Source organism: Dipodomys ordii, unplaced genomic scaffold (assembly GCF_000151885.1).
Source record: "Dipodomys ordii isolate 6190 unplaced genomic scaffold, Dord_2.0 Scaffold8, whole genome shotgun sequence".
NCBI lineage: Eukaryota > Metazoa > Chordata > Mammalia > Rodentia > Heteromyidae > Dipodomys > Dipodomys ordii.
This window is the reverse complement of record NW_012267224.1, coordinates 25721163-25748412: the sequence shown is the minus strand read 5'-3', so window position 1 is coordinate 25748412 and position 27250 is coordinate 25721163. Positions and strand designations below refer to the sequence as shown.

Sequence of the window (27250 nt, the reverse complement as noted above, 5' to 3'; positions counted from 1 at the left end):
GGGGTTACAATTACATGGGCAAGGTAATGAGTACATTTCTTATCAAGCATTGTTGCCTCCTCCTTTGTTTCCCCTTCCCATCCCTTCCCATCACCGTTCTGCCCCCCCCCCCATCCTTTACTTTTGAGACTCATGGATTAGTTTCAGGCCCATTCAGATACATGGGATTATCTCCTAATCACAAGATCTGTAGCCTTCTCTCACATGTAGAGTGGCAGACTCATGGGTTCCAGGGACTAGAATGTAGGCTTCTTTGGGGTGCCAGCTTTGTACCTACCATGCACTATTAGTAAGTGCACATTAAATATTTGTTGAAGGAAAGAAGAAAAGATGCTACCTACTTTTCATTTCTTACAGTTTTACTGTCCCTGCTTAAAACTCAGTTGTGTTGTGCCCTTTCCAAGAATTGGGTGTGTTTCCAAAGTGAATGCCTACCTCTGTTAAAGAACATTTTTAGAGCAGTGTCCTACCACTTACCTGTGAGCCCTCTAAATCTGTGTCATACTGTGATAGATGTATCCAGAACATAGCACATGTCTGGCACAATAATATATGCATAATGAAACTGTTTATTTGTTAATGCATAAATGTATCAATGAATTATCCATAAACTCACCAACTTACTCTTTGCATTTTGCCTGGGGTGTATAAATTGAAACCTACTTCCAAGGACACAAAGTACCTTTAATTATGGGAGTTTAAAGTTTGTGGCAAGTCTTAAATGATGGCGAGGAATGTTTTAGGCAGATGGGTCTTACGTACTTTTTCTTGGGCACCCACTGGCAACTTCTCCTGAGCCTACTGACACGGTGGCTAGGAGGAGCTGCTAAGACACATTTCCCATATTCGCTTGAAGTAGCTGGGAGTTGAGTGCCCACTGACTCTGCCTCTCAGAAGAGCAGGTGCTGGCAGACCTGGCTTGCCCTGAAGCATATGGAATATGAGCCTCCTGCCAGAATAGAGAATGAGTCTTGAATTTACAGAGACACAGAAGCATGGTAATTCATCCGAAAGGTCATCTTTTCTAAAGGCAACATGCATTTTACAGATGGTCTTTGTATGGAGTTACTGGGGACTGATTCAAGAATAACAGGAGCCCAGACTGCAGATAAACAAAAGGTTTTGTCACTCTAGACACAGCTCCAGTCCTCTACCTCCTACTAGTAGGCCCATTTATATGAAAGCAACCAAGGAACTTGATCTCAGGTACTTTACAAAGAAGGCTCTTTCCCCCTCTTTCTGCTTTGGTTATGGTTGCTTTGCATGTCCTTTTTCAAAGGCAGCATTTAGTAATGTTTATATTTCCTCTGACCTTTTCTGACTGCTGCAGTGAAGTTTCAGCATGTGGTTTCAAACTCAGCATTTGTTGACTGCCCTTTCCTTCTTTGAGATTACCAGCTTCCGGTTCCTAGAAGATAGGCCATTCCCTTAGCAATCATTTTAACCATGTCTACCAGCTAAGAAGAGCTTACAGGGCACTGGGAAGTAGTCTAGTTGCTACGTGCCAAATTCTGTGCTGTTGGTACTGCGTTGTTATTAAAGTCTTAGAACAACCTGAAAGAGTAGAAGTTATTCTTGTATATTCCTAAACAAATAGTTTTCAACAAAATTAGCCCAAAGAAAAGAGTGATTTACCTATGTTTGAGTCTTTCCAGGTCTTGTTCTACTGTGGGGATTGCTTTATTTTAAACCACAATGTAATCAAATGTAATCAAAACGATATGATACAGGACTGCCTAACATTCAAAATATTTTGCTTATTGTTTCCATTTTACAGATGAGGAAATTGAGACATGGATGTGTGTGTAATTATGCTAGTAAGTGGTACCAATAGTATTTGAACCCAGGCATATCGTCTTACTCCCACATCCTCATTATTAATCCTGCTGAGATTCTTATTTTTTGCCTTTAGAAATCTTTCAGTCTAAAAAAGTCTTTGATCCTTTTTTTAGAATTTGTTTTTGGCAGTACTATGGTTTGCTTTCTGGCCCTCCACTGCAATCCTTATGGAATCCAGCCATAACAAGTCACTGGTCTTTCCTTTCTTCTTTTGGAGGTTCCACTCTAAGAATGGAGAAGATCAGAAAATAGACAAAGTAGCCAGGTAGCATAGTGCAAAAGGAAAGTTTAGTTTACCATTGAGGGCAAGGTAGTATAGAGTTCGCTCTGCTGCCTCTGGGCCAGATGACCACTTGTCTGCCTTTGTCAATGATGGAAAATTCCCCACTTCCTAACTCAGTCCTTTATCCTAGCAGATGACTCTAGAAGTGAGAAGTTCTTTCTCACACTGAGCTCAAATGATCTTTTCTGAATTTCAGTCTGACAAAAAGGAATCAAAATGTACTTAGATTTGAATCTTATTAGCCTGTCTGCTTTGCCTATTTCTTTTTTTAAAAAAACTTTATTGTAAAGTGGTGTACAGGGGCGTTACAGTTACACAAGTCAGGTAATGAGTGTATTTCTTTTTGAGCACTGTCACCTCCTCCCTCATTTTCTCCTAGTTTTTCTCCTCCCAACCCCCGTCTTGCCCAAACTGGATAGTTCATTTCCAACAGTGTCTGGTGAGTATCACTGCTGAATTGATTCACCCTTTGTCTCACCATTTCTGTGCTTCTGCTTCCCCTCCTCAATATACACAAGACAAAAGGTTCAGAAATCAAGAATAGTGACAAAGGGAATAAGCTGAAGAAAAAAGTTAAATAACTGAAAACTATAATACATAACCTCTTTTTTGTTGTTGTTGTGGGGCTTGAACTCAGGATCTGGGTGCTGTCTCTGAGCTTTTTCACTCAAGGCTCTACCACTTTGAGCCACAGTGCCAGTTCTGGTTTTCTGGTGGTTAATTGGAGATACAAGTCTCACAGACTTTCCTACCTGCACTGGCTTTGAACTGGGATCCTCAGATATCAGCCTCCTGAGTAGCTAGGATTACAGGTGTTAGCCACCAGTGTCCAGTTAATAAAAAAACCCTCTTCTTTGCATTTCTTAGAGTTCATTTCAATATATGGTCATTTTCACATAGCCACTGAGCTTTTATGATCCTTTCCTAAGAATATCCTCCTTTGTTTTCACTGTGTGAATGTTTAGAGTGCTGTTTAATTAATCATGTTCTCATGTTCAAGTATAATTATTTGTCTTTTACTGTCCATTGGATTTACTTGTAGGTCTATAAACACATTCTAGTTATTACAAATGAGGGAAACCATTGGGTCTGGCATAGAGCTTTCCTATGACCCAGCAATCCCACTCTTGGGCATTTAACCCAAATGATCACAAACCAGCCTGCACTAAAGCCACCAGCACAACCATGTTCACTGAAGCATTGTTTACCATACCTAAGATACGGAATCAACCCAGATGCCCCTCAGTGGATGAATGGACAAGAAAATATGGTATATATACACAGTGAAATTCTATGCTTCCATCAGAAAGAATGACATTGTCCCATTTGTAAGGAAATGGAAAGACTTGGAAAAAATTTTATTAAATGAAGTATGCTTTGGCTTTTTCTAATAAGCAGTTTTTGAGACTAGTTTTAGAGTTATCGAAAAAAATTAAGACAGCACAGAGAGATTCTCTATATCTCTGATTTTATTTTTATACATTATATTAATGTAGTAAATTTGTCAAAACTAAGCAATCATCATTTATACATTGATACCAACCATAAACTGCAGACTTTTACCATATTTCATTAGTTTTTCCCAAGTCCTTTCTCTGACCTAGCATCCAATCCAGGATGGTACATTTAGTGGTTCTTTTTCTTTGCCTCATCTAGTATATGACAATTTTTCAAACTCTCCTTGTTTTCATGACCTTGATAATTTTGGGGGAATACTAGTTGAGTATTTCATAAAATGTTCCTTAAATAGGATTTGTCTAATGTTTTTGCTATGGTTATACTTGGCTCATGAGTTTGGAGAAAGAGTACTACAGAAATGAAGTGCCATTATTAGAGAGATCAGTGTGATTTATAACTAATGATTGTTAACCTTGATCTCCTATCTAAGGAAAGGTCATTCAGGTTACTCTTCTTTCTCTGCTCTGCTTTTTAGGATCAAGTCTTTATATGAGGCTATAAAGCAGAGGTAGGGGAGAATTTAGCTTCACCTTCTGAAGATGTAAGAACATATATATATATATATATATATATATATGTATTACTTGAAATTCTATTCTTCTATATTTATGCTAATTCATTTATCAATATGAGCTGATAAATATTTATTGTGTACTTTGAGTTTTTTTTTTTTTTTGGGTCCGGTCGTGGGGCCTGAACGCTGTTCAGCTCTTCAGCTCAAGGCTAGCGCTCTACCACTTGAGCCACAGCACCACTTCCGGCTTTTTTCTTTTTACTTATGTGGTGCTGAGGAATGGAACCCAGGGCCTCAGGCATGCAAGGCAAGCACTCTACCACTGAGCCAACTTCCCAGCCCTGTACTTTGAGTTTTAAACAAGTATTCCTATATATATTTTGTTGTTCAATTTGTCCCAGCTTTGGTCACTGAGAAGTCTTTTAGTTGGCTTCTCTGTCCCTTTTCTTTTACTTATTGAGCACTTTCTTATTTTCTAACACTATAAGATCTTTGAAGCTCATCTTGTATTGCCCTTGACTTTGAGGACCTGCGGCTCCTTTTATTGAAGAATATTAGAAACTAAGATCTAGACACTGGTGTGTGCTCATAGCTATTGAGGTGTCATGACTTTTAGATCATCTCAAAGGACAGAGTTAAGAAATACATGTATACATTCCAGCCCATGTGACTCATGTACCTATAATTATTTCTGGAAAGACTGTTTATGTTTATAGAAATGGTTTTCATTTTTGAGCTTTTATGTTTTTGCTGAATAGCCAACTGTAAAATTAGGAATTTCTATCTTCTGCTACCAATGATAAAATTAAACACTAAAAAGTGGGAAGGGGCAGGGAACATGAAAACAGAGACCTCAACATAATGTGGCTATTGCTTCATCATCCTTTAGTCAGATCATGCCATTTTAGAGACAAAGAGATCCTGAGAGGTTGAAAAATTAGTGGCATAGTCAGGTTTGGAATGTGGCTTTCTGAAAGAGAATCTTCATTTCCATTATATTTCTTGTCTTTTAATAACCAGTTGCTGCATGTGTATGAAAATTTGCCATTGATAGAATACATTAAGCAGATTTAAAAAGTAATTTTGGAAATTGGTGGATACAACAGAAGTCTGCTAGAGTGTCATTAATGAGAAACTTTTGTTCTCTAGCATAAATGGTAGAACAGTGACTTGAAAATGAACCCCTGAAGCCTGTTAGTAAGCGAGTCTTCACAAATGATTATGGTGAATACCTGCCCTCGCTTTCCTCTCACAATTATCTCTTATGAGCCCTCTGCTCTGGGGAGAGAAGCATGGAACCCCTTCAGGAGAGGTACTTTATGCATTTCCCGGCCTTTTAGAAATGGGATCTAAAGCAAGGGAGGAGTCTGCTTCTCGTCATCCACAGAGTTGGAGACAAGGTGAAAAACCTAAGCCCAAGCTGCAGCCTCCATGGCCCTCTCTTAACAGGCCAACCACATGACTCCTGTCTTTTAAATTACTTTTGGCAGCTTTTAAGCAAAAAAAAAAAAAAAAACCCTTGAGGATTTTCCCTCTAAGTTGGAGGACAGTCCTATGATGCCTTCCCATCTTTCAGCCTCCGTACTTTTGAGAAGGATGTCTGTTTATACTTGGTAAATCTTGTCTTGTACCAGAAACCTCTATCCTTTTCCATTTTTACCTTTTTCTGTCCAAAGACTTAGCATTTTTGTTTTGCGTAGGAGATTATAAACATGGAAGATTTTAGTAGGAATAAATGATAACAGCTGTGTTTTGTGTACAAAATGTAATTGTGGACCTTAACCTTGATATGACCTGTCCAAATTTGTTCAAGTATAGAAATAACTAGAAAAGCTCATTTGAGTTGATCAGCCCAGTATGGAACAACATTCAGCTGTTTGCTGTTTACTTAATCCTCAGGAGAGTTTCTACAGGTTTTTTTTTTTTCCTATCCCAATATTCCTAACATGCTTATCCGTGTAAAATAGCACACATCTACTCATACCAACACACAGTCCCTAAGACTGTCTTCCTCTCCTTTATTTTCCCTACAGCACTTACCACTGTTTATTGTGCCACATATTTTACTTCTTTAGATTTTAATTATATGTTTCCCTCACTGGAATGTAAACCTCTGAGAGCAGGAAATTTGTTTTGCTCCCTGCTGTGTCCCTAGACCAAGAATAGTAGCTTGAACACAGAAGGTGCTCAGGGAACATTTCTGAATGAATAATATAACTTGCAAGCTGTGATGATTTGACCCCTGATTTGAATATAAATACAAAGAGTGGTTTTTCTTCATAGGGCTGATTTATATGTGAGATTAAACCTCTTAATTCAAATGAGGATTTACCTAGTCACCAAAAAAAATAGAAAAGATCTCAAGATTTATGTTAGAAATGAATAAACTTAGAAGTTATACAGTTACTGCAGTAATTCAGTGCTGCTATCCTATATGCAAAGGATTTTGAAATTCTCTGCTAAATATCACTCGACATGTTGTTTTAAGAACCAAAAGCAGTTTTTAAAAGTTGTAAATTTTAAGATCATTTACTTTGAGATTCACCCAAAGAAGTTTTGATCCATTCTGCAACATTACCCAGTTTGATTCTTCAGTCCTTAATATTAACCATATTTAGTAGCAAATGTCATTTTTGGCTAGTATTCTGACTAGTATTTGTTAGCATACAGAATATTGAAAAGAAAATGTTCTCTCTCTCTCTCATATATATATATATATATATATATATATATATGTTCTCTTATGTTTGATGTATAGAGTGTTGCTGAATTTTAATCAGAAGTTCTAGAGCTAGGTGCCCATAGCTCATGCCTGTAGTCCTAGCTACTCAGGAGGCTGAGATCCGAGGATACCCATTCTCTCCTCCCAGAAATTTTAAAAATAACCCAAAACAAACAAACAAAAAACAGGTTAAAGGCATGGCTCAATGATAGAATACCTGCCTACCAAGCTAAGAGGAGGCCCTGAGTACAAACTCTTGTACTGTTCCTACTTCTTCTGGTGTGTGCGTGAGAGAGAAACAAAGAGACAGAGAAACAGAAAAAAGAGAAAATGCTGTCAAATCTGAGGTGAATTCTTTGAGACACTATCAGCTTTCACTTGGATATGTGAATCTTCCGGCTTTCATTAATTTTAAAATAAAAACTACGGTGCCAAACTTCTTGTAGTATTCTAAGAGAAATAAACAGAAATAAAAGGTAATGTGGTCAGTGAACATCATAGGCTTCTTTCCAGCCTATCTTTGGACTGATACGATGCATAAATTGTATCTTTTACACAATTTATGTAATATCACATTGTTGCTTTCTATTTCAGAGCATTGGGGAGTCCACAATGGCTGTTTTGTTAAACCAATTGCTGCCTATGATTAAACCTTCAGCCCAGAGGACCAATGATGACTACAGCCCCGAAGAGCTGTTAATCCTCCTCATATACATTTATTCTGTCACTGGAGACTTCACAGTAGATAAAGACCTGGAAGAAGCAGAAGAAAAAGTAAAGAAAACATTGGCTCAGGCCATCTGTGAGGAGTCTCAGTTGTCCCCTTTGCTGCAAAAAATCACAGGTGAGTGGAAACACTTATAGGCTAAGCATCACTGATACAGAAAACAAGTTTAAAAGTAAAAGCTGTTTTAGGAAGAAGATGTGACTTGCTGTAGTAGAGTTTGGAATCTTGAGAAGTGGGAGGGAAGTGTGATGAATGCTAGCTACCTTCAAAGTCAGGTTTATATTCTTTAGAGTCAAATCCTTGGTAAAACATCAAAATATTCACAGATATAATGATATATTTAAGGAGAAAATGAAATATGGTACCTCATATAACAAGGGTTTCTATTGATATATTCTCTTTGAAAGTTTGAATTTCCCCCTTCCAACTTGCAAACGGTTTCTTGAAGATATTATACAACCACTATCATAGGAATAAAAATTGCCATTGTCAGGAGTAGTTTCAAAATTTTTAATTTTATCCTTCCTTTGAACTTCAATTAATTGATACTATCTATAATAACACCCTAACACCCTAATAAAGAAGACTATGCTAATTTGAGGAAAATACATAAGTATCATAAATCTATTTTCACTTTTGGTGGCATAACTTATAAAAAACATGTGCTTTATGGTATGTTGTATCAAATTTGATATTGGTATTTATGTTTTGTGAAGCTAATTCCCATCGGTACAGATTGAATCTTGTCTCTTCCACAATAAGATGTTATTAGAATATATGTAAATCAGAAATACTTTAAAGACATACCAAATTTCCATCCATCTATCCACTCATTACTTCGAGTGTTTGTGTGTTTGGTGTGTATGTTTAGGTATATACAGACACTCGGAAACGCTCAACCAAGGCAGATTTTACACACACACATGTATACAAATATACACATATATACATGTATACATACAAATTTATATACATATGTCCTCTAACTTTTCATCTTGTCCCCTATTGGTCCTCATGGAGAGAGTTGATTTAGATTTTTCTGGAGCTATAGACACTAGCATTCTGTGCATGTGTACTTTATTTTGTGTTCACTGCTGACCTTTTTGGGGATTAGTTATGGAAAGTGCAACCCTGATAGAGATGAAAACTTTCTTAAATATCTGCTGAAATGATATATTTCCTTGCTTAGTATAGAACCTGTTTGCCAGCTGAAAATCTGCTTAAGCAACATTTGTGGGATTTGTTCCCATTTCATTAAGAACAACACTGAATGTGATTGCATGTGTTTGTTTGGCTATACATGAAAACTGTCTTAGAAAGGTTTAATATAGTTTATATAATACTTAGAACAAGGTTTTGATTTAAAGTAAATTTGAACGCTAGGACAATTTAATTGGAAGTTATTCCTTAAGTGTGTAATTTCAGAGACAGACAAGGATAGTATGTATAATATAACTGAGATTATTTGGATAGATTTTTATAATATTTGTATGTTGCTGTGTTATTTTTGGAACTAAAGTCATGTTGTAAGAATATTCATTTAGTGTTTGCTCAAGTTATACATTTAGCCATCCATTCATTTTTTATTAGTTTTTAATTTTGGTTGCTCAGGATATTGCTTTTTTACTTTTAAAATACTTTATGTATTCATGTGTATATTAGGGAAAAATGATAAGGTTGGAAGCTGAAGATGGAAAAATAAGGGCTTGTAGAATATTTTTAAAGTTAAAGATACCTTATATATATTTTTTTATTGTGAAAATACCATACAGAGGGGTTACAATTACATGGGCAAGAAAATGAGTATATTTCTTATCAAACATTGTTGCCTCCTTTGTTTCCCCTCCCAGCCTTTCCATCTCCCCCGGCCCCCCCCCCCCCCCACCAAAGTTGTAAAATTTGTTTTTCGACATAATGACTTGTACATCTCATTGTTGCAATGGGTCCACCTGTATCCCTATTTAAACAATTTGTTTTTGCCCTTCCCCTCCACAAATTATACTAACATCAAATACAGTGAGAGCAGGGGTTATACCTTGGGGGAGGGACATACAAAGCAACAAAGAAATCATCTTAGAAATATGTTAGAAACAGTTGCATTTGAAGGGTCAGGGAAGGTGGCTCAGTGGTAGAGCGCTTGCCTTGCATGCCTGAGTCCTGGATTCGATTCCTCAGCACCACATAAGCAAAAAGAAAAAAGCCGGAAGTGGTGCTGTGGCTCAAGTGGTAGAGCTCTAGCCTTGAGCTGAAGAGCTGAGGGATAGTGCCCAGGCTGAGTTCAGGCCCCACAACTGGACCCCCCAAAAAAAGAGAAAAAAAAGAAAAAAAACATTTGAATACTTATCTTGGGGTTCATTTCACTTGACATAAACTTATCTGACCATTTTTGCTTGTCTTGGACATATACTGGTTATTGAAAATAAGGGAAACTATGGAACCTATATTTCTTTGGGCCTGGCTTACTTCACTTAATATAATTTTTTCCAAGTCTTTCCATTTCCTAACAAATGGGGCAATGCATTCTTTCTGATGGAGGCATAGAATTCCATTGTGTATATATACCACATTTTCTTGATCCATTCATCTTCTGAGGGGCATCTGGGTTGGTTCCATATCTTAGCTGTGATACCTTATATTATTAAGTGTACATTCTTTCTTAGATTATCTTTGGATGTACAGTTTAAGGAGGGAAGAGAAAATGTTACTTTTGCATACATGCACTAGCCAGTGGCGCGCGCGCGTGCGCACACACACACACACACACACACACAATCTAATTCCAAGAAAACTTTATTCTTGGAGACAGACTTGCAGTAGGCAGTATGAGTATAGCCCTTCTTAAGAGTGCTGAGAAATCTAATGACCTGAAAAGAAATGCTTATACTTAAAGTTAGCTGCCTAAGAGAATGTTTAATCTACATCTTGGGATCAAAATTAATGGCAGAGCAGTGGGTGGTAGTGACACAGTTTTGTGAGATAGGGGTACTGCAGTTTGTCATGCAAGAACTGAATTGTCTACCAAATGTGCTTTCTGTCCTAGAACTAGGCTAACCGGGCTTTTACAGTGAACTTGCCAAAAGTGTGGCCCTTATATTATTCCAGGGTTTGGTCTTGGCTTTCTTGTTAGTAATAGAATTTATTTGATGTCTTGTGCCTATTTTGAAGTGGATGAAAATTTCATTGACAAGGATTATTGAAAGTACATAATCAATACAAGATACTCTTCATATTATGTGGCAGTTTTACTATTGTAACTGTTAGTAGGATCAAGAAAGCAATCCTTACTAGGCATCAGTGGCTTGTGCCTGTAATCCTAACTACTCAGGAGGCCAAGATCATAAGGATCATCCTTTGAAGCCAGCTCAGGCAGCAAAGTCTGTGAAATTCTTATCTCCAGTTAACCACCAAAAAGCAGATGTAGAGCTGTGGCTCAAGTGGCAGAGCAGTAGCTTGCCACTAGCTCAGAGATAACTTCCAGGCCCTGAGTTAAAGCCCCAGTACTAGCAATAACAGAAAGAATAAAAAACCCTTTTTCTGCACCTAAAACTTAAGCATGCTGTCAACTCTTAACTTCTAAGTGTAGGACTAGGACTTCGACCCAGGCACACACTGGCTAGGGAGTCTAGGTCTTTAAACATGGGATTTTCCTCCTACCACAAGCCCATTGTAATGACTACATTACTCATGTATGCCTGTATATGCTGGTTTATGCCATATCCTCATACTTATTACTATCTGAATAGAGAACTCATATTTCACTTACTACTTTACTTATTGCCTGTTTTTTTAAATCTGTCTATATTAGCTACTTAGAGATGTTTTTCATATCTTTCTATTTTTGTTTGTGTATCATATCCTCTTTGTTTCTGCAGTTATAAAGACATTATATTTCCAGCCCCTGAATTTTGCTGTCTAGCTTTTTAAAGAAGGAATAACAAACATAATTTCTTCTTTAAGAATATCTCTTGATAGTAATTACTCATGTTTAAAATTCATATTTTCTTTTATCTATGCATTGTGTTTCATTTTTGACAGTTTCTTTCATGTCCCTTTATTCTTTCTTTGTATGGAAAAAACAATAAGAAACAGTGATTGGCCAGACCAAACAAAATCTTAAGTATGTCTGTCAATGGAAGCATACTATTTTTTTAAAATCTGCTTTGTTTTTAGTAGATACTAGTGGGGCAGTTCCTGGAGTAGTGAGCCAAATCTCTTCCTACTCACACAGAATAGCAAGGATTTGCTTTCAATGTATTGGGGGTAGAGACAGTAAAAAGAAAACTAGTCAGAACTCCTTATGCTAATTAGTATTATGCTTCCTTGGTCCTGCTAGGTTCAAAGAGAGTATCAGTTTCTGTATACATTAGTGTTTGCATGGCCGTCACAAGAGGAAAAAGGCAACGCCATTTGAACTTCCTTCAGAGAAGGACATCAAATGCAAGTTTTAAAGGTCTGTGTATGCTTGGAATGCCATCATAGAGAGAGGTGCATCAGAAAAGCCAGAGGGGTTGGATATAGAAATCCTTGATTTAAAAGTCCTGGCTCTGCTATTTCCTAACAATGTGTGTGTCAGTGGGAAAATCACTTATTCTTGAGCCTGGATCTTGGACATAACTGCCTTATTGACTATTGGTCATTTTGCTGAGAATAAAATGATGATATGTATATGAACTAAGTTTAGGTCTATATGGGGTTGTAAAGAGGTCAAGTCTATTTCAGTAGCACCTAGCTGTCACATAGGTCTGTGATCCTCCATCTTTTTCCTGTGGTACCCACAGATAATGAGGATGTTTTGCCTAGAATAGTTTGCCCTGAATAGATTGCCCTGGGGGCTCAAGCCACTGAAGGCTCTAACTAATTGGCTTGTGGCATGAGGTGAAACAGCAGCTTGGCATACTAAAGCCTGTTAGGAGCAAGCCAGTACTCCAAGGGAGGTTGACCAGACAGTTCTGAATCAGGAAGCAAAGCCAAACTTGAGTTTTGTTGTTTTCAAGTCAACCACATCTTTTAAAAAATAATTCTTAGTGCATTAGTTATACAAATTACATAAATTGCTTCACTATGACATTTTCCCATATGCATATGCCATGCTCTGATTATATTCCTCTTCCTTTCTACCCCTATTCTTACCTCTCTCACCTCTTTCCCCAACTCCCTGCTATATTTGTTATTCCATGTCTGGCTTATTTCACTAAACACACATTCTCTGTTTTCATCCATTTTCCTGTAAATGGCTAGATTAATTTTTTTGACACAAAAATATTTTTGATTCTTTTTTTTTTTGCTAATCAGTCTCTGTTCTTACTTGATATTTCCACTGAAGTTTTTATGTTATCTTTAAAGTCAAGGTCAATAAGGGCAGTAGGTCTATATAATCAGGTTTAATGTGAAACCAGGTTTAATGTGGCTAAGTCAAAGTATCTCAAAATTCTGGGTTTCAAGACAGAGGCATGATAGTATCATAAAAGCTGTTGTATATAACTATAAAAGTCTTTTTTATATCCTGTAGATAATTTTGGATTATCAGTTATGGCATCATTTCTTTGAGATTGCTGAGATATATGTAATGAAATGTCCCAGAGTAGCTTGGCAAATAGGGATTTTTTTTCCACAGCAAGAAGATAGGAAAAAAGCAGACCTCATGTTCTTTCAGACTTCCTTCTTCAATGTCCTAAAGATATATATGGTTTAGTTATTGTAGTTACAGACTTCCTTCTTCAATGTCTTAAAGATATGGCTTAGTTATTGTAGTTATGAGAAGACACTGTTCCTGAGGTGTGTGTCCACACCTCAGGCAAGAGGGGAGGGAAGATGAAAGTAAAAGACATATGCTAATGGAGTCTGCCCACTTTTTAGTAGGAAAACACTCATTTTCTTCAAGTCCTAGGAACAAGTGAGGGACTAGAAGAAAAAAAATGTAAGAATAGACATTAGGTTAGAAATGCATATTACTGCAACTATAGTTATACACTTCTGTGACAGAGGACATCCTAAGGCCAGATAATGTCTTTTACAGCAAATACTAAAATAATAAATCATTGTGAGCTGGCAGCATTAGATTTATATCATCTTTTTAATTTATCAGTATTAGTTGAACATGTCCATTCACCCCACATCATTAAAAGCACTCAAAGGAACCATGGGCAGAAAATGTTTAGGCTGTTAGCATGGGATTCTGAATCCTATTGGTTCTCTGAGCCAGGATTGTCTTAGTAGTTGTGTGTATAGATTAGATCATATAATTTCATAGATACTTAGTCAAAATAAGGATAATAATAGTAACCAAATCCATGAAATAAAATAGTAAAAACATGCGACATAGATCCTTACACGCAGTGTGTCCTTAGTATATAATCTCTGTATCATTGTTGTTTATATCATTATTGTTAGTATGTCATTGTTGTCAAGATAAACACCATCAGGCAATGTCTCCCCTAAAAGAGCTGTTTTAGAGACAAGAAAAAAATACACAGCAACAGAAGAAATACAATGCCAAATCTATGTTGAAAATGTGTGCAAAGGAGTGTCACAGTGACTTGGTATTAAATCACAGTTATGAATAGTGTCCATTACTGTATTGCATCTGACCAAACAGAATTCTTATAGACAAAGATTTTGGCAATACCACAAAGTGACATTATCATACCATATAATCCTTGGTAATAAAAGTATATTTTTGAAGGTACTTTCTCCTTTAATTAGAAGAGAATATGTAAGTATGATCCCAAACACTTGCCTGTCTAATGCATATAACCCAGTTACTGAGTTCAACTGAAATGTGTCTAAAATGCTAACATCTTTTTGAGATAGTTTATTCACAAATAAAATGACTTTTCAAATATAGTTTGGGTCAGAGAATACAATTGAAAATAGTTGATTTACAGTTTTCATTGTGTTTCTGTGATTATTCCTTTTTCTAATAAATTGAGGAATAGTTTTGGGAGGGTTTGTATCCATTTTCGTAATGAACCCATCCACATGAAGACATTGAGGACACAAAAAATGTTAATTGCCTCAAATCACCAACCAATAGTCTGTTTGGCTTAGGAATGGTTAGATTTCTTTCAGTTAGACCTGTGGTTCATGGATCCCAGTAGAACAAAAGTTTGTAGTTTAAGTCAATCATCCATGAAAAAAATGTATTTACTTATTTGTCAATATGGTGATTGAACCCAGGACCTCATGCTTGCTAAACTGGTGCTCTAACACTTGAGTTATATTTCCAGCCCCTAAGTATTACTTTTTGTATAAAACATACAAATACTATAGGTACTATTCTGATTCTAAAAGAAATTCATTTAAACTGTTGCTAAGCTTATGAGATTTCTCTTTTGTATCTTGCAATAACAGACACTAAAAGCTTAATTAATATGTGTCTTTATACTTGAACAATGTCTGAAACCATGGGCTATAATAGGAGTCTCAAACTCTAATGCTTTTAGGCACAGCAAGTAATAAAAATAAGTAAAAACAGGCTAGGTTTTAGAAAAACAGCAGTGAAAAATGCAATGGTAATGACAAATTCCATCTAAGGAACCATAAGAACTAATAGAGATTGTGTTAAAATGTAGATTCTTTTATTTTTTCCAGGGACCATTTTAAAATCTCAACAGGAATCTGTACTTGTTTTTACTTTTTAGAAAACTTTGAAATCACTCAAATTTTAAGATTGTCTTATTTTCTAGATCACTGTGTGAGTCAGAGATCTCATTGAATGATGGCATTCAGCTTGTGGGGCTGTAACATGTGAACTTTATACTAGAAGCCTGGCCTCAGGTTTTAATACAGAGGGATTCGACTGAGTCTCTAACCTTTTCTCTAACTCCAGAACTTACTAGAAGTCTAAAAGATGTCCAGCTAGATGAAATGATGCTGTGGTGTGCTATTAGTAGCAATGGTCTCTTCTTTAGGCTGCTTTTAAGTAAAAGAAAAATCTTATTTAAATTTTAGTCCAACATCAGTTAACTAGTAAGGCTGCTTAGGTTTTTCCTTGCAAATAGATTCCATGAAGACACTATTTAAGAAGAAATAGACTGCTTACAGAACTGTGCATTAGACAGAAAACACTGAACAGCAGCTTGGAGTTTAATATAAGAAAGATATCTTGGAAAATAAAGCCTGCCAGAGAGTCTGAGAAGACCTCCCAGCATACAGAACTGACTTTGGGGGACTTGTGTGTTGTTGGGAATTGCATTAATTAAGTTTCATGTATTTGAAGCCCATATGAGAATGAGTAAGTTTTGTGGAAAATGCTTGAGTTATCAAATTCTACGGCAATGGGTTTTGCTGTTAAATCTGTAGTTGAGTTTTCTTTGCTATATAATTCCTACAACTTTGGCATAAAATAATGACATAGGGACTTCTGATGGTTAACAGGAATAATTTAAAAAGCTTTATATGGATTGCCTGAATCATATAAATTACATGTTGTACCATACTTTAAAAAAATCCTCTTTGAGCCGGGCGCTGGTGGCTCACGCCTGTAATCCTAGCTACTCAGGAGGCTGAGATCTGAGGATCGCGGTTCAAAGCCAGCCTGGGCAGGAGAGACCGTGAGACTCCTATCTCCAATAAACCACCAGAAAACCGGAAGTGGCGCTGTAGCTCAAGTGGTAGAGCACTCGCCTTGAGCTGAAGAGCTGAGGGACAGCGCCCAGGCCCAGAGTTCAAGCCCCACGGCCTCTTTGACTTTTACTTATGAGGTTTGATTTTAATTTTAAAGGATTTTTGTTTTCTGGGTTTTTTTTTCTATTCCTTCTTACCTGTCCATTTTCCTACTTAATATTAACCACATAAAATAAATGAGGAGGTGTAGGAGACATGTAACAGGAGGTCTACCCCCATCTTTTTTTCTTTTTTCTTTCCTCTCTCTCTCTCTCTCTCTCTCGCTCTCTTTCTCTCTCTTCTTTTTTTTTTTTTTTTTGCCAGTGCTGAGGCTTGGATTCAGGGCCTGGGCACTGTCACTGAGATTCTTTTGCTCAAGGCTAGAGCCGCAGCATCACTTCTGGCCTTTCTGTTTCTGCGGTACTGAGGAATCAAGTCAAGGGTTTCATGAATGTTAGGCAAACACTCTACCACTAAGCCTCATTCCCAAGCCCCCAGTTTTATTTATTTTATTTATTTTTTGGGGGGTCCGGTCATGGGGCCTGAACTCTGGGCCTGGGCACTGTCCCTCAGCTCTTCAGCTCAAGGCTAGCCCTCTACCGCTTGAACCACAGCGCCACTTCCGGCTTTTTTCTTTTTGCTTATGTGGTGCTCATGCATGCAAGGCATGAGCTCTACCACTGAGCCACCTTCCCAGCCCCCCATTTTTATTTTTTTAAGTGTACTGTCTGGTACTGTTCACCTCAGGTGCAGTGGTGTGCAATGACTTTCTAGAACTTCTTCATCTGTGTGATGGAAATTAACCATCTATTGATTCATAGCTCCTTGCAGCTTACAAATTTCCTGTTCTAGATACTTCATATGAGTGTAGTCATACCGTATGTGGCCTATTTCACCTGGAATAAATGAGCTCAAAGTCCATTCATGCTGAATTGCAGAAATTCCTTCTTTTTAAAGGCTGAGTAATATTCCATTGTCTTGAAGAGACAGTGACACTCTGGTGTTCACTGTGACCTTTCTCCCAATAGCCATGATGTGGAAATTTACAGTTGTACAGGAAGCACTCAGCCTGAGAACACTGAGAAAGGGGACATTGTCCAGTGGGCTTTTTACTAGCGTTCTCTTACATGCTCAATGGAGCATGAGGATTTGTTTTTCTTTGGATTGTGGAAAGCAGCTTTTGATACTGTCAGGTCTACATTCCAATGCAAAACAATTATGTGCTCTTATTCATACAAAAACAAAGCTGTATTTGACAACCAATAGTAGAAGTCTGTTTTCAGGCCAAGCACCATGGTTTATCTGTATAAACTTAGCTATTTGAAAGACAGAGATTGGGAAGGTCAGAGTTCAAGGCCAACCCAGGCAAAAAGTTAGGCAGACCAAATCTCAACAAATAATCAGGGTGTGTTGCTGTGAATTTGTAATCCCAGCCACCTGTAGGCCTGGTGCTGGTGGCTCCCCCCTATAATCCTAGCTACTCAGGAGGCTGAGATCTTAGGATCGAGGCTTATAGCCAGCCCTGGTAGAAAAGTCCCAGTCATAGGCTGGTAAACTGTCACCTCCATACTGAACTAGATTTCCTTCAGGTGTGGGTAACATAAAGGCAAGTGATGGACTTTCAGGATTTCTCTTCCAGTTACCATGGCAATAATCTTATCACTGCACTCAAAAAAAAAAATTAAGCACTCAAACTGGAAGTGGTGCTGTGGCTCAAAGTGGTAGAGTGCTAGCCTTGAACAAAAGAGCTCACAGACTGTACCCAGGACCTGAGTTCAGGCCCTACATCTCTCCCGCCCCTCCCCAAAGACATAGTTGGGAGGATCCAATCCAAAGCTGGCCCCAGGCAAAAATGTGAGCCCCTGTCTGAAAATAAAGAAAGCAAAACAGAACATGGCTTGCCAGGCAAATACAAGGTTCTGTATTTAAACCCAAGTACTAGCCAAAAGGTGAAAAAAAAATCCCAAACCTGTTTGCAATCATTTGTTCATGACCGAAAGCTTTCCTTTTTGTAAAAAACATTCAAGGAAACATTACCATAAACTTTTATTGCTTTTATGGCTGCCATTCAGTTACAAAAGTCTTTATCTCCATTAGCCCATGGCATTGACATTTTGTTTACAGAAGTAGAGGTTTGCTTTCAAACAAAGCACTTTTCATATTTGACCAGGTACTTTACCCAGCTTTATATAAAGTTAGTCTTATGAATATTTCCAAACTGAGAATTGTAAAAGCCAGTAAGAATTTCTCTCCTACTACCACTGCTGCATTCTTCCTTTATTCAGTTTCCCCCCAGTAATTCAGAAAATTTCAGATGATTCATTTCTGCTGAAAGACAGTTTCCAATGCTTCAGAAATATCTTCCTTGAACATGGTAGTGATAAGATTGGTTACCAGCCTATGACTATACTCTGCCCATTCATTGAAATGACAACTTCAGGATGGAAAGGAGAAATGTGCATTAGGATTTTGGCTCATCTTTCTAGTTTATGGATCCTCATGGTCTATGGCATGCCATTATTATGAAGGAATATGCCTTCATTTCCACTGTTTCAGGTTTCTTGTGTTAGGCATGCCAAAAAAAAAAAAAACTAGCTTTAAAGATTGTTGTTTTCCATTATGGTTTGCAACACTGTTCAACATAATAGGCTCTATTTTTTTCTCTTTTGATTTTGAAGATTTCAGCTGGAAACCCTGATGAAGAACATATGTGTGCTCTCAATCACTCCCCTGAGAAATGTTGGAACTGTTACATTTAGTTTTACTATCCAGCATATTCCAATAGTTAACTGTAGCACATAATACTAAAGAGCCATATAAAGTGGAGTTCAAAATGGTTAGTACATATTTAAAAGATATCAGGAGCTGTGCAGAAAGATATTTAGAGCTGACTATTGAGATAGCTAAATGATTGCACTAACATGTTCAGGAATCCCTACAGATTACTTTCTCAATAGTTAGTTTTTCCTGTCACATCATAAAAAACAACCATTCTTAACTAAGACAATAGAATATATCTTCTTGTACAGATACTTCTCTGTGCATGAGTGCATGAAACAGGCCATCTATGTCACTAAATTTTTTGTCTGCACACAGTGCCAGCAGTGAAGACAATCCTATACCATATAACATTTCAGTCAACGATGAAGCACATATTTAATAGAGGCCCATTAAAATTACAGTTCATGTTTACAGTGTGTGTGTGTGTGTGTGTGTGTGTGTGTGTGTATGGTTGGGGTAGTGGGATTGTACTGTCATTGATCACGCATCTTTGACTCAAAGTTGAAGTGATGGCCACCAGATTTATATATTTGTGTTTACACTTAACTATTTCATCTTCCCTTTCTTTAATTTGGTATTTTACCTGAAAACAGGGAAAAATCATTGTCATCAGATAATTACTTGAAAAATAGGTGTTTGTATGTCTAGAATCATTGTCTGGGATTTTCTCTATTGACTTAGAGAACAGCATGAAAATAACTATCAATTAAAATAGTTCTTAGAACTGAAGACTCACTAGGTAATTGCTCCTCCAAACTCAAGTAGTGGTAATTGTGCTACTTGAATCTTTGGATATGAGCTGTAGAAGGTCAGGGATTGTCGTCCGGGTAAAAATTAAATTTCTATTCATGTGTCTTTCTTAAAATATATATAATTGGATTTTTTCTGATTATATAAGTCATATGTATTTACTTCAGAATGTTCTGAATGATCTTCTCCTCTTTAATAAGAGCAATCTAAATTTTACAATTTAAAATTACCCATTTCCCAGACAAAATGCCTTTTAATATTTTGTATTTAGTATAAAATCAACTAATGAATGTCACCTATGCCAGGTGAAGGTATAAGGTAGGATGTTCTTTTACATGTGTTTAGAGTTGTTCTATTAAGATTAGAGTGCCCAGAACAAAGGCGGTATAGGTATATGGTCACTATAGGGATATTAAAAGTAACGTGGCAGCCAGGTGACATTATAGGCTCATGCCTATAATCCTAGATAATGAGGAGGCTATGACATGGAGGATCATAGTTTGAGGCCATTCCAGGAAGAAAAATATTCAAGACTCCATCAGGAAAAAGTCAGGTGATGGTGCTCAAGTGTAGAGTACCATCTGTGAGCAAGTGGAAAAAACAAAAACCCAAACCCAAATCAAAGGACAACAACAAAACCCAATCCTATTGTTGCAAAGGAAGTGGTGGAGAACATTGGTGTCCCACTCAACATCTATATCCTAAATTCTAGGAGATGTTATTCCTACAAATAAAGTTACCTTTAATTAGAGAACAAGGAAGACCCTGTAATCCCAAAAGGACAGTCATTTTGGATCTTGTGTGGGAGTCAGAATATTTAGGTACGAACATATGGGCCTCAAGTTGGAGTGGGAAAAGCTTTAAAAGAGACACAATAGGCTGTAGGCTTCAATTTACTTTACAATGTGAGAATGAAAGATTAACATTGTAAAGACCAAAAGGAGAATGTATGTGTACAGCCCCCGGTCGTGTTGGTTTGTATTTAGAAATTCCCAGAGAAGTCTCACTTTTTCTGTCTTCGTGTGTTGTCTGCTCATTCTGTCCTGAGCACCTGGACTGAATTGGTCCTGAACAGAATGGTAATTTTCACTGAAGTGTTTATAAAGCGAAGCCTCTTCTTTTTCTTTCTTTTTAAAACACAAAGCATATGCCTGCACCTCTTTTTCAGGCTCTTGAGCTGTTGCTAGCCTGACAGAAAGCCAACTGGAACAGGAAACTGATAGGCAGCAGTGTTCATTAGCAATTTACATTTTCTAAAATGCAGAAATGATTAGGGCTTTAATTTTAGAAGCTGTGGTTTTATCTGGACTACACTCTACAATGACTGGACTCTTTGTTTTCTTAGTTTTCTTGTGGCGGTTAAGGAAACAGTTACATCTGAACAGCTGTTCTTACATAGTGGTGAAGGATTTGAAGATTTTTTTTCCTGGTCAGATCACCACCTTGTAGGGAATTCAGTGTTTGGCTAGGAGAGGCTTCTTTGTTGTTGAGGTGTGTTTGGATACGTTCTGTCTGGGAATGCACACTCTCTGTGGAAACTTAGGGTCAGTCCCCCTAGTAGAGAGCAACATACTACAGTTTAGTTTCTAGTATTTTGGTCATTACCTTCATTTATGAGAAGTGAAGCATGTTTGTTTTATAGTAAAAGAACATAGGCTACTTTACATTTTGTTCCCCAGAAACTGATTTCAAGGCATAAATTTGCTCTGTAGTTGTGTCTTTATTATTATTATTATTAAACTTTAATCTCTTGCCTTTATTTCCTTGATTCCAATCTCAACATCTGTGTGAGAAAACTCAGAAACCATACACATTCCCTACCTGATAGCTTGATGCTTTGAGTTTTGCACACTTTCTTGATTATTTCAAGTTGTTCTTCTTGGGAACATAGGAATTCGGACAAAATGACATCATCTGCGATGAGTACAAGCCTGTTATGTTATAAATAAATGTTTCTAAGGGCTTTTGACTTTAGGATGATTATAGCATTTCAGAGTAGCCGCCCTGCCAGATATGAGGATGAGGTGTTGAAGCTATTACGTATCTGGGCAGCCATTACTCAGAGCTTAGGACAGAACAAAAGCCAGCAGGGATTTTTGTTGGAAATTTTTGAGTAGGGTATGTGCAAAGAAAAATAAAAATATCAGATACTTAATTACTTCCTTATTGTTATTATCTTTACAGCTAAATTAGTTCTAAATTTATTTTAAACTCAGATTCAACATGTACAAAATCAAGAGAAATTTATATTGGCTTTTTTAATTTAAAGTTTAGTTCAGGAATCAAACCAAGAGCCTTGTATATTTTGGGCAAGTGGCCTACCACTGAGGTGTGTTTCCAGCTCCATTTATTAAGTTTTTATCTTTTTATTTTTGCCGGTCCTGGGGCTTGAACTCAGGACCTGAGCACTGTCCCTGAGCCTCTTTGCACTCAAGACTAGCACTCTACCAGTTGAGTCACAGCACCACACTGGCTTTTTCTGAGTAGTTTATTGGAGATAAAAGTCTCACAAGCTGGGCACCGGTGGCTCATGCCTGTAATCCTAGTTACTTAGATGACTGAGCTCTGAGGATTTCGGTTCAAAGCCAGGAAAGTCCGTGAGATTATTATCTCCAATAAACCACTAGAAAACTGGAAGTGGTGCCATGGCTCAAGTGGTAGAGTGCTGGCCTTGAGCTGAAGAGCTGAGGGACAGCACCCAAGCCCAGAGTTCAAGCTCCATGACTGACCCAAAAAAAAAAAAAAAAGAGTTTCACAGACTTTCCTACCCTGGCTGGCTTCAAACTGTGATCCTTAGATCTCAGCCTCCTGAGTAGCTAGGATTACACACATGAACCATTAGTGCCCAGATTATATATTAGTTTTTGACTAGCTTGTTTTTTGAGGACATAGCTCTTGTTTTCCAATTTGGCATGAAAAATAATCAGCAGTTTGCATAAAATAATAGAATAGCGAAAATACATGTAGCCAGGCTGGGGGAAAATAAAAATTTGAGTGAGTCCTTACTGTTCAGGGTAGGGAAGATACAGAAACAATTACCAGAATGGGGTGTGTGTGTGTGTGTGTGTGTGTGTGTGTGTGTGTGTGTGTGTGTGTGTGTGTGTGTGTGTTATTTCTCCATGATTACCTTCTCACTCTGAAGGCCATTTTCTTCTTTTATTCTCTTTGTTCCAACCACAGTCCTTTCAGTCCTCTACAGTCTGGACTTCCTAAAGATTCGAACTAAGGGCACAGCTCAGCCCAATTAACATCTTCAGAGCTTAGTCTAAACCTCAGCTCCTGGCCCTCTGACTCCAAATTACCATAGTGTTCCTCAATACCAATGTGTGTTTTAAAGCAAACCAGATTATTGTATAGTTGTGTGATTAGCATTTAGTAGAATGACTTCTATTTCTATCAAGTCTGATCTTCCTTTCCTATTGAAGACAATTTTGAAGTTAGCACTCCTAAATTACAGAATTATATTAGGTAGTCATTTGTTTATAAGGAAAATGCTTAGACTGAATCATGTTTAATAGAAAGTAGTAAGAAGGAGGATGTTAGCTTTCTGCTGGGGGTGTCTGTATGTCTTGCTTATCCATAGGCCCTCTCATCAGGCCTGTGTGCCCATTGACATGAATGTGAGTCTGTGGCCCAGCTTTTCAGTTTAACATCTTGACAATAGTAAGTTGACTGATTTGTCTGAGCACTTGTTGCTTTTTTATTCATATAAGAGAATATTCAGTAACTTTTTGTTGCTCTTGAGGAATAAGAAAATTATAAAATGCTAGTGAGGGAAAATGAGAATGGGAGAAGCTTCAGATACATGCTGTTTACATAAACATATTTGAATCAATTGTCACTTAATGACACTACATTTGGACATTGTCATAAGATCATTTTAATAACAGCCCTTTTGTATTCTTTCCATAGAATTTAAATAATTCTAGTCCGCCTCTGCAATTAGCAATTTTCCAATGCTGGTATATTTTAATAGTATTTCTTATGCCTAATGCACACTTCCTATTCCCTATTCTTACCTGTAAAATTTCTACTCATTCTTTAAGATACTGTTAAATGTCACTGCTTTTCATGCTCCTTCCCTGATCAACCTAGCCCCAAATGATCCCCTAGACCTCAGTATTGATTTGTGACAATCCTGAAATGTGTATGTATGTGCTTCTTACTTTGTCTTGAGTATTTTATTTTGCCATTATTGATTTTAGCTATTGTTGTTTATTATCTCTTTTGTTAGATTAAACTCCTTGAGGACAGCAATTGAGTATCATTCATTCTTATACTTCCAGTTTCTAGTTAACAATTTTGGGCTGAAGGAAGGACAGAACCAATACTGGATTTTGATATTTGCACAATATCCTCTACTTTTCTGTACTTAGCCTTGGCTTAAAATCAGCAGAGTCTAAGTTAATGCCTCATGCTTTGGTATCTAAACTTAGTTCTGAGATATTGGGCATTGAAGCAAGTATTTGGCATGGAAATTGAGTATTGTCTATGAAATTTTGCTCTATAAAGCTGTATTTGCTGCATTACAGAAAACACTTTTCTTCTATTCGTCAAGACTATAACAACACATTTCCTTTCAGTGACTCTAGATATCCTTTTCCTAGACCACTTCACTCATCAGTGAACTGATTCACATTTTCTCATATACATAATTTGTAACTGAAATATTTATTTTTATTTAATTTTTAATTTTAATTTTTGCTGGTTGTGGGGCTTGAACTCTGCGCCTAGGCACTGTCCCTCAGCTCTTCAGATCAAGGCTAACACTCTACCACTTGAGCCACAGCTCCACTTCTGGCTTTTTCTGTTTATGTGGTGCTGAAGAATCAAACCCAGGGCCTCATGCATGCAAGGCAAGTGCTCTACCACCTTCCCAGCCTTGAAATATTTCTTTTTATCTTTGTAAGAGATGACCACTTAAGTCATGCATAGTTGACAGGAGCTAACTTTCTTTCTCAGGCTTAGCCATATGAAGCTTGGTTATCAGACATTGACCATTTGCTTATGGGAAGAAGAAGGGGTTTCTTTGTCTCAAGTACTTGATCCTGTGTTTTTTGCTTGCCAGACAACACTAAGAGAAATTAATGTATTTTCTTGTACAACAATGTTTAGATGTGAAAGTATTTGGGGATGATCTAGCTCATTGGATTCATAGTCTAAATGTAAAAGCAATATGTTGGGTCCTCTAAGAAAGAGGCCAAAGCCTTGACACCCCGATATTCTATTTTGTAGGCTTATCATGGGCACACCAAAGCCTTTTTTCCTCACAAAGCCTGATTCCATGTGTGAAGATTCTTAAACTGTTATGACAGAGGTTTCTGTGAGGATTCATTTAAACTCTACATAGAATGGTTTTCAAGTACTTATCTGCAAACCACCTGTGTCAGAAGCAACTGAGATGGTTTTATACAAACACATTTTCAGGTCCTATCTACTCCAGAGTGACTGAATCAGACAATTGAGGGGAAGAGTAGGGGGTCTGTGTATATCCTGTTGCAGCTCTCCTTTGAGACTGATCACACTGAGTGTGCACGGGCCTCCCCCTATTTTCTGTAGCACTTCAATGAGGTCTTGGGCAATTGATGCGTTTGGAGTTATCCTCTTAGAGGGGGTTGTTCTGGGATACTCAGCAGCATTTTAGGTATTATGAGCAGCACTGCTTATAGTTACTGTGGTCCTGGTCATGCTGCCAGGTCTCCTGACACTAGACCAGTAGCAAGTTCGGCACTGGTTTAGTTGCTCCCTCAGCTCTGCTCAGCCCTGGGCAAGTATGCTCGCTGGAGAAGTTCTCACCCTCTCTCTTCCTATATCTTTGGCTAAAATGGAGATATTTGTAAGTCTAGCTACTTTTCCATTAGTATATAGTCAAATCTTTTTCTCTTATTTATTTATTTATTTTTGTTTACTTAGTGCTGGGACTTAAACTTAGGGTCTGGGCACTGTCCCCGAGCTTCTTTTTGCTCAAGGCTAGCCTCTACCACTTGAGCTACAGCTCCTTTTCCACCTTATTTTTTTTCCTTTTAGTAGATTATTGGAGATAAGGGTCTTATGGACTCTCCTGCCTATGCTGGCATTGAACCATGATCCTCAGGATTTCAGCCTCCTGAGTATCTAGGATTAGAGGCATGAACCACCAGTGCCTGGCAGTACCTGCCCTTTTGTCTTTTGCTCAGACTAATGTTGTTTCAACTTAGTGATGGCATATTTATAAATTTTATTTTCTGTTTCTGAATAAGGTATTTCTGCCTATGTAGTTATCAAGCTGAGGGAGAGTGAGAATGGGGATGAGGCAGAAACAGACCTATAACAGAGCTGGAGGAAATGAAAAATTTAAAAAAAAATCCCCAAACCCAACAACCCTAATATCTAGATGGTAAATATCAAGTATGCTAGTCTTCATTGAAAACATGAATCTGAATGACAATTTTGATTGAACAAGGTGTAGAGAATGTTAGACATGAATTAGAGGCATATTGTATATAATATTTAGAAAGAAAGTTCAGAAATAAGTCTTAATTTTCTCATAAGAGTAAGTCAGAAGTTTGCAGTTATTTCTTTTTTCTTTTGGTTTGTTTCCCTTTTTGGTTTATTCCCTGTTGTCACTGTTTTTTTTTTATTTCAGCACCCTTTGTCTTGTGTATGAGTTTATCTTATTTGGGAATGGGAAGGGAAATCACAGAAATGGTGAGACAAAAGACAAAGGATGAACCAATGCAACAGCTATACTCACAAGACACCATGTTGGAATTGAACTTTATAACTTCCTGAGGAGGAGAGTGGGGTGGGGGAGGGAAAGGAGGGTAGGAGGAATGAGGGAGGGGTGAAAATGTTTGACAAAAATTGTACTCATTTCCTTACTTATATAACTGCAACCCCTCTGCACATCACCTTTACAATGAAATTTTTAAAAGTTTGGTATAATATTAAAAATAAGCACAGCTATCCCTAAAATGCCTTGCGTACCTTACCTCATTTGGTGTGCACTACAGTTCTGAGAAGCAGATATTGCTACCAAGTTTCACAACAGGAGATAAAGTTCAGAGGGGTTATCAATACATGCTACTATTAAGTGAAGGTACTATAGAATTCAGACATAGGCCTGTCTGGGACTAAAGCCAGGGTTCTTCATCTCTTCCATGTAGCTTACTAATTCTGGACTATGTGCAGCAACATTTCCTCCCCACCTATTTATTTTACATATTTCCTATTGTTTACCATGACATGGCTGTGTCATTTAGAGGCTAAAGTTCTTGCTAGAACAAGACATCTTTCTTTTCTTTCATGATGAGTGTGCTGGAGTTTGTTAGCATGTCAGGGTTTAGAGCCCAGGGCTTTTTTCCTTTGGGTCTTTTATTTAGCAAGTGAGTCTTGGAACATTATTCTGAAGGTAGGTTAACATTGATTTTACATGAATAAACTGATATGATAATAGTAGCTGAAATAATAGAAATAAGAACCATTAAGAATAAGAAGGCAGGGCTGGGAAGGTGGCTCAGTGGTAGAGTGCTTGCCTTGCATGCATGAGGCCCTGGGTTCAATTCCTCAGCACCACATAAGCAGAAAAAGCCA

The 27250-nt window shown here is 37.5% G+C and overlaps 1 protein-coding gene across 1 annotated transcript in view; it reads left to right on the top strand.

The window, feature by feature from the left end:
• Scfd2 (sec1 family domain containing 2) overlaps nt 1–27250 on the top strand; it is a 311618-nt gene that overhangs the window by 92444 nt on the left and 191924 nt on the right. The window contains exon 5 of the mRNA XM_013008866.1: nt 7411–7660. Coding sequence (XP_012864320.1) covers nt 7411–7660 — 250 coding nt within the window. The remainder of the gene's footprint in view (nt 1–7410; nt 7661–27250) is intronic.